This window comes from Salmo trutta, chromosome 7 (assembly GCF_901001165.1).
Source record: "Salmo trutta chromosome 7, fSalTru1.1, whole genome shotgun sequence".
NCBI classification, from domain to species: Eukaryota; Metazoa; Chordata; class Actinopteri; order Salmoniformes; family Salmonidae; genus Salmo; species Salmo trutta.
The window spans coordinates 13,292,481-13,305,808 of NC_042963.1; the positions used below are offsets into that span (position 1 = coordinate 13,292,481).

A 13,328-nucleotide genomic window follows, 5' to 3' on the forward strand; every position below is an offset into this window, starting at 1 on the left:
AGGCTGATCTGTTGTTGTTGACTGGGTGTGTGGTTCCTCTCTCTGCAGGCTGATCTGTTGTTGTTGACTGGGTGTGTGGTTCCTCTCTCTGTGCAGGCTGATCTGTTGTTGTTGACTGGGTGTGTGGTTCCTCTCTTTGTGCAGGCTGATCTGAGTGCCAACCTACAGGACGACAGCAGTTTCTTCTACGGCGTGTCCAGTCAGTACGAGAGCTCTGAGAACATGATCATCACCTCCTCCACCAAGGTCTGCTCCTTCGGAAAGCAGGTGGTGGAGAAAGTAGAGGTGAGCGCGAAACAACGGATTGTTCCAGGTCCATGAATAGAGATCTAGTAAATATACATGCAATATACACTGAGTTTACAAAACATTAGGAACACCTTCCAAATATTGAGTTGCACCCCCTGTTGCCTTCAGAACAGCCTCCATTCGTCAGGGTATGGACTCTACAAGGTGTCGAAAGCGTTCCACAGGGATGCTGGCCCATGTTGACTCCAATGCTTCCCACAGTTGTGTCAAGTTGGCTGGATGTTCTTTGGGTGGTGAACCATTCTTGATACATACAGGAAACTGTTCAGCGTGAAATACCCAGCAGCATTGCAGTTCTTGACACACTCAAACCAGTGCGCCTGGCACCTACTACCATACCCCGTTCAAAGGCACTTAAATATTCTGTCTTGCTCATTCACCCTCTAATGGCAACATACACAATCCATGTCTCAATTGTCTCAAGGCTTAAAAATCCTTATTTAACCTGTCACCTCTACACTTATTTGAAGTGGATTTAACAAGTGACATAAATAAGGGATCATAGCTTTCACCTGGATTCACCTAGTCAGTCTGTCATGGAAAGAGCATGGGTGTTCCTAATGTTTAGTACACACTACATACTGTTTATGTTAGGGTTTGGTGGTATCCAGATAGTCTAATCTTCATACTGTTTCTATACCATACCGGGGTATAAGGTATTACCGGAAGTGCACACAAGTGCCGCTATTAAACGCATTTATTTTTTATATTTCACACAAAACTATTAAGGCAACAGGGATCTTGATCCAGGAGGGGGTTGAATGTCTCTGCTGTAACCAAGAAGCTTGATCTCGACATCTAACCACTTAGTAAGTTAGCAAACCAAAGGCATAGCTGGAGGCCTGAGATGGATATCATTTATTTGACACATCTTAGATTTCTTATAGTTAACTTATAGTTAGTTATAAGCAGTGGCGTAGCACCCACCCCTGAAATACCGATAGTATGATTTTGAATACCGTTTATATTTTGCGGTATTGAAAATCATATCGGTATTTCGAAATACCCATGTATAAGGTATAAACGGTATATCGCCCAAGCCTAGTATACATACAATATGCATATACAGTACAAAATACATACCATAGATGTGTAGATAAAGACAGACATGCATGTAGGTTTATAGTACATAAATAAACTTGATTATTTCGAGATGGTCAACCAACCAAGTTTTTATGGAGACTCCAGGATTGGCATGAAAATAAATGTTTTAGACCTGCCATCTCAACCTTTGAGATCATGACTGTTCATGAACGTAATGATTATCACTCTGAGAGTAAATTAATAACCCAACCAGTGGTAGGGATGGATTCAACTCACTACTCAGCGATCTGTGGTCTACAACAGACGGCCACACAAATCACAAGACATCACTTACACTCCTCCTCACCCTGACTCACTGGTCACGTCCCAAGGAACCTACCAGGTACAACCCTAAATCCGTAACCATGGCCACCCTCTTATATATCATCCTGACCAACTTGCCCTCTAAATACACCTCTGCTGTCTTCAACTAGGATCTCAGCGATCATTGCCTCATTGCCTGCGTTCGTAATGGGTCCGCGGTCAAACGACCACCCCTCATCACTGTCAAACGCACCCTAAAACACTTCAGCGAGCAGGCCTTTCTGATCGACCTGGCCCGGGTATCAAAGGATATTGACCTCATTCCGTCAGTAGAGGATACCTGGTTGCTCTTTAAAAGTGCTTTCCTCACCATCTTAAATAAGCATGCCCCATTCAAAAAATGTAGAACTAAGAACAGATATAGCCCTTGCTTCACCCCAGACTTGACTGCCCTTGGCCAGCACAAAAACATCCTGCGGCGTTCTGCATTAGCATCGAATAGCCCTCGCGATATGCAACTTTTCAGGGAAGTCAGGAACCAATATACTCAGTCAGTGAGGAAAGCTAAGGCTAGCTTTTTCAAACAGAAATTTACATCCTGTAGTACTATTTCCAAAAAGTTTTGGGACACTGTAAAGTCCATGGAGAATAAGAGCACCTCCTCCCAGCTGCCCACTGCACAGAGGATAGGAAACATTGTTACCACTGATAAATCCACGATAATCGATAATTTCAATAAGCATTTTTCTACAGCTGGCCATGCTTTCCACCTGGCTACCCCTACCCCGGCCAACATCTCTGCAACCCCTGCAGCAACTGTTATAGACCTATATCCTATATCCCAAACTGTTATAGACCTATATCCGTCCTGCCCTGCCTTTCTAAAATCTTTGAAAGCCAAGTTAACAAACAGATCACCGACCATTTCAAATCCCATCGTACCTTCTCCACTATGCAGTCTGGTTTCCAAGCTGGTCATGGGTGCACCTCAGCCACGCTCAAGGTCCTAAACGATATCATAACCGCCATCGATAAAAGACAGTACTGTGCAGCCGTCTTCATCGACCTGGCCAAGGCTTTCGACTCTGTCAATCACCTCATTCTTATTGGCAGACTCAACAGCCGTGGCTTCTCAAATGACTGCCTCGCCTGGTTCACCAACTACTTCTCAGAGTTCAGTGTGTCAAATCGGAGGGCCTGTTGTCCAGACCTCTGGCAGTCTCTATGGGGGTGCCACAAGGTTAATTTCTCAGGCCGACTCTTTTCTCTGTATACATCAATGATGTCGCTCTTGCTGCTGGTGATTCTCTGATCCATCTCTACTCAGACAACACCATTCTGTATACCTCTGGCCCTTCTTTGGACACTGTGCTAACAAACCTCCAAACGCGCTTCAATGCCATACAACACTCCTTCCGAGGCCTCCAACTGCTTTTAAATGCAAGTAAAACTAAGTGTATGCTCTTCAACCGATTGCTACCCGCACCCTCCCGCCGGACTAGCATCACTACTCTGGACGGTTCTGACTTAGAATATGTGGACAACGACAAATATTAGGTGTCTGGTTAGACTGTAAACTCTCCTTCCAGACTTGCATTAAGCATCTCCAATCCAAAATTAAATCTAGAATCAGCTTCCTATTTCGCAACAAAGCCTCCTTCACTCATGCTGCCAAACATACCCTCGTAAAACTGACTATCCTGCCGATCCTTGATTTTGGCGATGTCATTTACAAAATAGCCTTTAACACTCTACTCAGCAAATTGGATGTAGTCTATCACAGTGCCATCCGTTTTGTCACCAAAGCCCCATATACTACCCACCACTGCGACCTGTATGCTCTCCTCGGCTGGCCATCACTACATATTCGTCGCCAAACCCTCTGACTCCAGGTCATCTATAAGTCTATGCTAGTTAATGCCCCGCCTCATCTCAGCTCACTGGTCACCATAGCAACACACACCCATAGCACGCGCTCCAGCAGGTATATTTCACTGGTCATCCCCAAAGCCAACACTTGCTTTGGCCGCCTTTCCTTACAGTTCTCTGCTGCCAATGACTGGAATTAATTGCAAAAATCACTGAATCTGGAATCTTATATCTCCCTCTCTAACTTTAAGCATCAGCTGTCAGAGCAGCTTACCGATCACTGTACCTGTACACAGCCAATCTGTAAATAGCATACCCAGATACCTCATCCCTATATTGTTACTTGTCCTCTTGCTCTTTTGCACCCCAGTATCTCTACTTGCACATCATCATCTGCACATCTATCACTCCAGTGTTAATGCTAAATTGTAATTATTTCGCCTCTATGGCCTATTTATTGCCTTACCTCCTTACTCTTCTACATTTGCACTCACTGTACATCAATCAATCAAATGTATTTATAAAGCCCTTCTTACATCAGCTGATGTCACAAAGTGCTGTACAGAAACCAAGCCTAAAACCCCAAACAGCAAGCAATGCAGGTGTAGAAGCACAGTGGCTAGGAAAACCTCCCTAGAAAGGCCGAAACCTAGAGAAGAGCCAGGCTATGAGGGGTGGCCAGTCTTCTGGTTGTGCCGGGTGGAGATTATAACAGAACATGGCCAAGATGTTCATAGATGACCAGCAGGGTCAAATAATAATACTCACAGTGGTTGTCGAGGGTGGAACAGGAGGAAATGTCAGTTGGCTTTTCATAGCCAATCATTCAGAGTAACTCTACCGCTCCTGCTGTCTCTAGAGAGTTGAAAACAGCAGGTCTGGGACAGGTAGCACATCCGGTGAACAGGTCAGGGTTCCATAGCCGCAGGCAGGACAGTTGAAACTGGAGCAGCAGTACGGCCAGGTGCACTGGGGACAGCAAGGAGTCATCAGGCCAGGTAGTCCTGAGGCATGGTCCTAGGGCTCATGTCCGCCGAGAGAGAGAGAGAGAGAAAGAAAGAAAGAAAGAGAGAATTAGAGAGAGCATACTTAAATTCACACAGGACACCGGATAAGACAGGAGAAATACTCCAGATATAACAGACTGACCCTAGCCCCGCAACACATAAACTACTGCAGCATAAATACTGGAGGCTAAGACAGGAGGGGTCGGGAGACACTGTAGCCCCGTCCGACGATACCCCCAGACAGGGCCAAACAGGCAGGATATAACCCCACCCACTTTGCCAAAGCACAGCCCCCACACCACTAGAGGGATATCTTCAACCACCAACTTACCATCCTGAGACAAGGCCGAGTATAGCCCACAAAGATCTCCGCCACGGCACAACCCGAGGGGGGGCGCCAATTTTTCTATTGTGTTATTGACTGTACGTTTGTTTATGTGTAACTATGTTGTTTTTGTCGCACTGCTTTGCTTTATCTTGGCCAGGTCGCAGTTGTAAATGATAACTTGTTCTCAACTGGCCTACCTGGTTAAATAAAACATTTTTAAATAAAAAATGGCAACCTATTCCGTATGTAGTGCACTACTTTTGACCAGAGCCCTATGGGCCATTAGCTATAATGTAATGACATTCAACGGGGACATCATCATTTATGTTTAATGCTATAGCTATCTTGCCATATATCAGTTAAATTATACATGTATTACCTTGAATTTCATCTATGAAATAATCTAATGTATTTTCAGTGTGGCCAGCTCATGATATATTAAACATACAGTAGCAGTCAAAAGTTTGGACACACCTACTCATTCAAGGATTTTTTTGTTTTTACCATTATCTACATTGTGGAATAATAGTGAAGACATATAAACCTTAAAATAGCACATATGTAGTAACCAAAAAAGTGTTAAACAAATCAAAATATATTTTAGATTTGAGATTCTTCAACGTAGCCACCCTTTGCCTTGATAACAGTTTTGACCACGCTTGGCATTCTCTCAACCAGCTTCACCTGGAATGTTTTTCCAACAGTCTTGAAGGAGTTCCCACATATGCTGAGCACTTGCTGGATGCTTTTCCTTCACTCTGCGGTCCAACTTAATTGGGTTGAGGTCGGGTGATTGTAGAGGCCAGGTCATCTGATGCAGCACTCGATCACTCTCATTGGTCAAATAGCCCTTACACAGCCTGGAGGTGTGTTGGGTCATTGTCCTGTTGAAAAACAAATGATAGTCCCACTAAGTGCAAACCAGATGGGATAGCGTATCGCTGCAGAATGCTGTGGAAGCCATGCTGGTTAAACGTGCCTTGAATTCTAAATAAATCAGTGTCACAAGCAAAGCACCATCACACCACCTCCTCCATGCTTCACGGTGGGAACCACACATGGGGAGAATCTGTTCACCTACTCTGCGTCTCTCACAAAGACACGGCGGATGGAACCAAAAATCTCAAATTTGGATTCATCAGCCCAAAGGACATATTTTCACCGGTTTAATGTCCATTACTCGGGTTTCTTGACCCTTGTCACAAAACACAACTGATTGGCTGAAACACATTAAGAAGGAAAGAAATTCTACAAAATTAACTTTTAACAGTTAACCTGTTAATCGAAATGCATTCCAGGTGACTACCTCATGGAACTGTTTGAGAGAATGAAAAGGGTGGCTACTTTGAAGAATCTCAAATATATTTTGATTTAATACTTGATTCCTTGATGTCTTCACTATCATTCTACAATGTAGAAAATAGTATAAAAATAAATAAAAAATTAAAACCCTTCAATGAGTAGGTGTGTCCAAACTTTTGACTGGTACTGTAAATCATATTTTGGATATATTTTGTCTCCCCAGACGGAGTATGCACGGTTTGAGAATGGGCGGTATGTGTTCAGAATCCACCGGTCCCCACTGTGTGAATACATGATCAACTTCATCCACAAGCTCAAACACCTGCCAGAGAAGTACATGATGAACAGTGTACTGGAGAACTTCACCATCCTACAGGTACACAAGCACACACAAATGCACATTTTTTAAATATTTTATACATAATTCCTACAATAAGGATTCAAATATTTCTGGACAGGGATAGCTGGACATCTAGGGAAACAGATACCCAGTGGTGGAAAAAGTAACCAAATGTCATGATTGAGTAAAAGTAAAGATACCTTCATAGAAAATGACTCGAGTAAAAGCGGAAGTCACCCAGTAAAGTATTATTTTAGTAAAAGTCTAAGTATTTTGTTTTAAATATATACTGAACAAAATTATTAGTGCTCAATACAACAATTTTGAAGATTTTACTGAGTTCATATAAGGAAATTAGTCAACTCAAATAAATTGGGCCCTAATCTATGGATTTTACATGACTGGGAATACAGATATGCATCTGTTGGTCACAGATACCTTAAGGTAAAGGCGTGGGTCAGAAAACCAGTCAATATCTGGTGTTACCACAATTTGCCAAATGCAGTGAGACACATCTCCTTCGCATAGAGTTGAACAGGCTGTTGATTGTGGCCTGTGGAATGTTGTACCACCCCTCTTCAATGGCTGTGCAAATTTGCTGGATATTGTCAGGAACTGGAATACGCTGTCATACAAATCTATCCAGAGCATCCCAAACATGCTCAATAGGTGAGTCTGCAGGCCATGGAAGAACTGGGACATTTTCAGCTTCCAGGAATTGTGTACATGAGGTGATGGTTGGTGGATGAATGGCATGACATTGGGCCTCAGGATCTCTTCACGGTATGGCTGTGCATTCAAATTGCCATCGATAAAATGCAATTAAATTTGTTGTCCGTAGCTTGTGCCTGCCCACACCATAACCCCACCTCCACCATGGTGCACTCTCAGCAAACCACTTGCCCACACAACACCATAAACGTGGTCTGCGGTTGTGAGGCCAGTTGGACGTATTGCTAAATTCTCACAAACGAAGTTGGTGGCTTATGGTAGAGAAATGAACATACAATTATCTGGCAACAGCTGTGGTGGACATTCTTCAGGTCAGCATGCCAATTGCACACTCCCTCAGTACCTGAGACATCTGTGGCATTGTGTTGTGACAAAACTGCACATTTTAGTGGTTTTTTATTGTCCCCAGCACAAAGTGCACCTGTGTAATGATCATGCTGTTTTAATCAGCTTCTTGATATGCCACACCTGTCAGATGGATGGATTATCTTGGCAAAGGAGAAATGCTCACTAACAGTGACGTGTAAAAATGTGTGCACACATTTGAGAGAAGTACGATTTTTGTGCGTATGGAGCATTTCTGGGATCTTTTATTTCAGCTCAAGAAACATAGAACCAACACTTGAAATGTTGTGATTATATTTTTGTTCATTATACTTAAGCACCAAAAGTGAAAGTATGAATCATTTCTAATTCCATATATTAAGCAAACCAGACAGCACAATTTTCTTTTTTCTTTTTTAATGTACGGATAGCCAGGGGCACACTTCAACCTTCAGACATCATTTACAAACAAAGTATTTTGACAATTCAAATGTGTGTAGTTCGCTTGTCTGTCATGTTCTTAGTGAGAATTGAGACCCACCTGTATGCAAAATAATGAACATTTGATTTGTTATTTCTTCACAAAGGAAGTACGTTGTAGTGGTGGTATAACAGGACAATGTGTGTCTCTCTTTAGGTGGTGACCAACAGGGACACACTGGAGACGCTGCTGTGTATAGCCTATGTCTTTGAGGTGTCTACTAGTGAGCATGGAGCCCAGCACCATATTTACAGGCTTGTCAAAGACTGAGAGAGCCCTGTGGACAGAGAACCACTATAGCACAACAACAAACCCAACATTGGACAATCTCCTATATAAGCTGCAAGCACCATACGATTGTCTGTCAGGACCCAAAGAAGCACTAGGAGAGTTGCTTGCTTGAAACTACTGTGGAAGAAGTGGATTGAGAGCATTGGGAGCTAGAGTGAACTTTACAACTGTGTGATGTGAAAATGAGGAGCAGAGGGTGGGAACCTTCATTGTGGTATATCTATATGTACCAGAGGAGCCAAACGTCAAGACGATGCATGAGAAAGTAGATTTTCATCTCATTTTACTAGTGCTTGCTTGTTTGATTTAGTTTATTTTACGCAGCTGCATGAGCGGGATTGTGTTTGGTTGTCCATCGGCGACACCTAATGACTTTTAATGTATATTGCACACAGAAGAAAGAAAAGAGGGCAAGAGGACAAAAAAAGAACTATAAACCCCAAGACTGCACATCCATGTCAGTGTTTTTAGTGCCAATATTTGTGTTATGAGTAAAAATGTAATGTACAGTACCCATCTTCACTGAAAAAGAATCTCAATGGAAAATAACAGGCAAATTAAAAATAAATATTGTATTCACCTGGTTTAAATGATGCAATTAAATGCCGAACTAACCTTGTCTCACACCCCTCCAGTAGGTGGCGATAACGCAAAATGTGTTGACTTGTCCGACCGAGAGTTCAAATGTTTTACTCGTCCATGCAACCGGATACTGCCTTAATTTTGCCGGTCACTAGGAAGAGGAGCTGTGTAGTTGCCTTGGGAGCAGCTAATGGGGATCCATAAATACAAATGCTTTTGTCGCTGGTGCAACACGTGATGAAAACAACACAGCTAGCTAGCTAATAAACTTGCATTATCTAAAAACCCTGAACTGTATTTTAGACATTTTCTCAAAGAAAGATCAACAGCTGCTACTGAGGAGATGTAAGTGTTAGTCCAAAAAACGATAGTATCAGGAGGAAGCTGTTTTCAGAGGCTGCTCGACATTGTTCTTCAACCAAAGATAAAGCTAACGTTACACAGAGCAGGTTTGTTACTCATTACGCTTGTCTAACTTATTCAACCTAAAATGTATCGACATTTTTTTGAGACGAGGTGTAGGGTTACAGTTGGGGTTAGTGTACCAATTAAGCCCACGTACCCATTAATATTTTTTGCTTTAAAATGTAACCTTTATTTAACTAGTCAAGTCAGTTAAGAACAAATTCTTATTTACAATGACGGCCAAACCCGGACGACGCTGCGCCAATTGTGCGCCGGCCTATGGGACTCCCAATCATGGCCGGATGTGATACAGCCTGGAATTGAACCAAGGACTGTAGTGACGCCACTTGCACTGAGACGCAGTGCCTTAGACCACTGCGTCACTCAGGAGCCGCTTCCATATTTGGATTCAAATAAAAAAATATGAATTTTCTGCTATTTTAATGTTTCATGTGGTTGTTGTATCCATACCCATTTTTATTCTAAGCCAATCAGATGTTTTAAGTTATTGACTGTGTAAATTCCTACTAGTATGGAGGCGACTCACAGAAACACATTTTCCCGTTATTTTTAGTACCTTCTCAGATAAGTGATCATACTTAATGTATTATAATTTAAGCTTACATAAGACATGTCATTTTGTACGTTTTTTTTTTTTTTTTTACGTTTGGAAATTCATTCATGTATTGTTTAAGAGGTGGGCTTATTCAGAACATCCATTAGCTTAAAGGGTATGTGTTTGATACCATTCCTTCCCCCCCAATTAAAGTGCCACCAACCTTCTGTGTTACGCTTACCCTGATTTACAGTATATTTTACTAGAAGGGTCGTTCCATTTCAGCAAGCCATGACACACACCATCTCAGATTTTTTTCTTTAATGGTTTCTGCAGTTAGAAACCCATAGCTAAGCATTATTGCAACATTATTTTGTTGAAAGACAATTTGAACTATAAATTAAATTAAAGTAATTGATTGCATTTCAATTTGTGATTCATGTAACATTCAATAAATATAGTACTCAATGTCCGATTTGGACCAAACCACTTCCTAACAATGAATAAGTTGTGAGGAATCCAAATAAATAGTCAAAAGACACCCACAGACCCCTCCTCCCCCCAGACCACACACCAAGCCCACCCCAACAGCCATCATACAGTATCAGTTCTCTGTTTGACAAGTAATATGAAGCTGTGTTTTGGAGAATTGTTTATTCAACCTAGGTAATTTGGTGATGTTTCCCCCCACTGTTCAGATAAACCTAACAACTAAAATTAGTAATTGATGTCCCATCATACACCCTGATATTATCAGGTTCTGACCACTTCCTGGTGTTCCAATGTCAATTCAAAACTTAATTAAATTATGATTTATACACTACATGACCAAAGTTATGTGGCCCCATGCTCGTCGAACATCTCATTCCAAAATCATGGGCATTAATATGGAGTTGGTCCCCCCTTTGCTGCTATAACAGCTGCCATTCTTCTGGGAAGGCATTCCACAAGATGTTGGAACATTGCTGCCTGGACTTGCTTTCATTCAGCCACGAGCATTAGTGAGGTCGTGCACTGATGTTGGGTGATTAGGCCTGGCTCGCAGTTGGTGTTCCAATTAATCCCAAAGGTGTTCGATGGGGTTTAGGTCAGGGCTCTGTGCAGGTCACTTAAGGTTTTCCACACCAATCTCAACAAATCATTTCTGTATGGATATCACTTTGTGCATGGGAGCATTGTCATGCTGAAACAGGAAAGGGCCTTCCCCAAACTGTTGCCACAAAGTTGGAAGCACAGCATCATCTAGAATGTCATTGTATGCTGTAGAATTAAGATGTCCCTTCACTGGAACAAAGGGGCCTAGCCTGAACCATGAAAACAGCCCCAGAACATAATTCCTTCTCCACCAAACATTACAGTTGGCACTATGCATTGGGGTAGGTAGCTTTCTCCTGGCATCCGCCCAGCCCAGATTCGTCCATCGGACTGCCAGGTGGTGACACATGATTCATCACTCCAGAGAGCGCGTTTCCACTGTTCCAGAGTCCAATGGTGGCGAGCTTTACAACACTCCGGCTGACACTTGGCATTGAGCATGGTGATCTTAGGCTTGTGTGCGGCTGCTCGGCCATTGAAACCCATTTCATGAAGCGCCCAACGAACAGTTTTTTTACATTACATTTACATTTTAGTCATTTTAGCAGACGCTCTTATCCAGAGCGACTTACAGTAGTGAATGCATACATTTCATACAATTTCATACATATCATACTTTTTTTTTTTTTTTTTTCCTGTGCTGGCCCCCCGTGGGAATCGAACCCACAACCCTGGTGTTGTAAACACCATGCTCTACCAACTGAGCTCTACCAACTGAGCTACAGGGAAGGCTGTGCAGAAGTTGCTTCCAGAGGCAGTTTGGAACTTGGGAGTGTTGCAATCGATGATAGACGATTTCTACAAGCATCCTATGACGGTGCCACGTTGAAAGTCACGGAGCGCTTCAGTAAGGTCATTCTACTGCCAATGTTTGTCTATAGAGATGGCATGTCAGTGTGCTCGATTTTTTTTTTTACACCTGTCAGCAACGGGTGTGGCTGAAATAGCCAAATCTACTCATTTGAAGAGCTGTCTACGTACTTTTGTGTGTGATAGATAGATAGATAGATAGATAGATAGATAAACTCAGCAAAAAAGAAACGTCCCTTTTCAGGACCCTGTCTTTAGAAGATAATTCATAAAAATCCAAATAACTTCACAGATCTTCATCGTAAAGGGTTTCAACACTGTTTCCCATGCTTGTTAAATGAACCATAAACAATTAATGAACATGCACCTGTGGAACGGTCGTTAAGACACTAACAGCTTACAGACGGTAGGCAATTGAAGTCACAGTTCTGAAAACTTAGCACACTAAAGAGGCCTTTCTACTGACTCTGAAAAACACCAAAAGAAAGATGCCCAGGGTCCCTGCTCATCTGCGTGAACGTGCCTTAGGCATGATGCAAGGAGACATGATGACTGCAGATGTGGCCAGGGCAATAAATTGCAATGTCTGTACTGTGAGACGCCTAAGACAGCGCTACAGGGAGACAGGACGGACAGCTGATCGTCCTCGCAGTGGCAGACACGTGTAACAACACCTGCACAGGATTGGTACATCCGAACATCACACCTGCGGGACAGGTACAGGATGGCAACAACAACTGCCCGAATTACAACAGGAATGCACAATCCCTCCATCAGTGCTCAGACTGTCCGCAATAGGCTGAGAGAGGCTGGACTGAGGGCTTGTAGGCCTGTTGTAAGGCAGGTCCTCACCGGACATCACTGGCAACAATGTCGCCTATGGGCACAAATCCACCGTCGCTGGACCAGACAGGACTGGCAAAAAGTGCTCTTCACTGACGAGTCGCGGTTTTATCTCACCAGATTTGCGATTCGGGGGGGGGGGGGGGGGTCCGGTACCGCTTGGCGCTCCGGTACCGCTTGCCGTGTGGTAGCAGAGAAAACGGTCTATGACTTGGGTAACTGGAGTCTCTGACGACTTTTTGGGCTTTCCTCTCCCTATTATATAGGTCCTGGATGGCAGGAAGCTTGGCCCCAGTGATGTACTGGGCCATACGCACTACCCTCTGTAGCGCCTTTGTGTCAGATGCCAGTTTCCATACCAGGCGGTGATGCAACCGGTCCGGATGCTCTCGATGTTGCAGCTGTAGAACTTTTTGAGGATCTGGGGACCTATGCCAAATCTTTTCAGTCTCCTGAGGGGGAAAAGGTTTGGTCGTGCCCTCTTCACGACTGTCTTGATGTGTTTCTTATGGGCTCCCGAGTGGCGCAGTGGTCTAAGGTACTGCATCGCAATGCAAGAGGCATCACTACAGTCCCTGGTTTGAATTCAGGCTTAATCACATCCAGCCGTGATTGGGAGTCCCATAGGGCGGCGCACTGTTGGCCCGGGGTAGGCCGTCATTGTAAATAAATAAAAAATGAAAGAGCAACCCGGCTTTATGTTTTTG

General features: G+C 43.3%; 1 protein-coding gene across 1 annotated transcript in view; it reads left to right on the plus strand.

Annotated features, from left to right (window-relative positions):
- Positions 1-10,097, plus strand: part of LOC115197778 (transcriptional enhancer factor TEF-3) — a 31,204-nt gene extending 21,107 nt beyond the window's left edge. The window contains exons 10-12 of the mRNA XM_029759573.1: positions 145-285; positions 6,386-6,538; positions 8,196-10,097. Coding sequence (XP_029615433.1) covers positions 145-285; positions 6,386-6,538; positions 8,196-8,309 — 408 coding nt within the window. The 3' untranslated portion in view covers positions 8,310-10,097. The remainder of the gene's footprint in view (positions 1-144; positions 286-6,385; positions 6,539-8,195) is intronic.
- Positions 10,098-13,328: the final 3,231 nt, after the last annotated feature.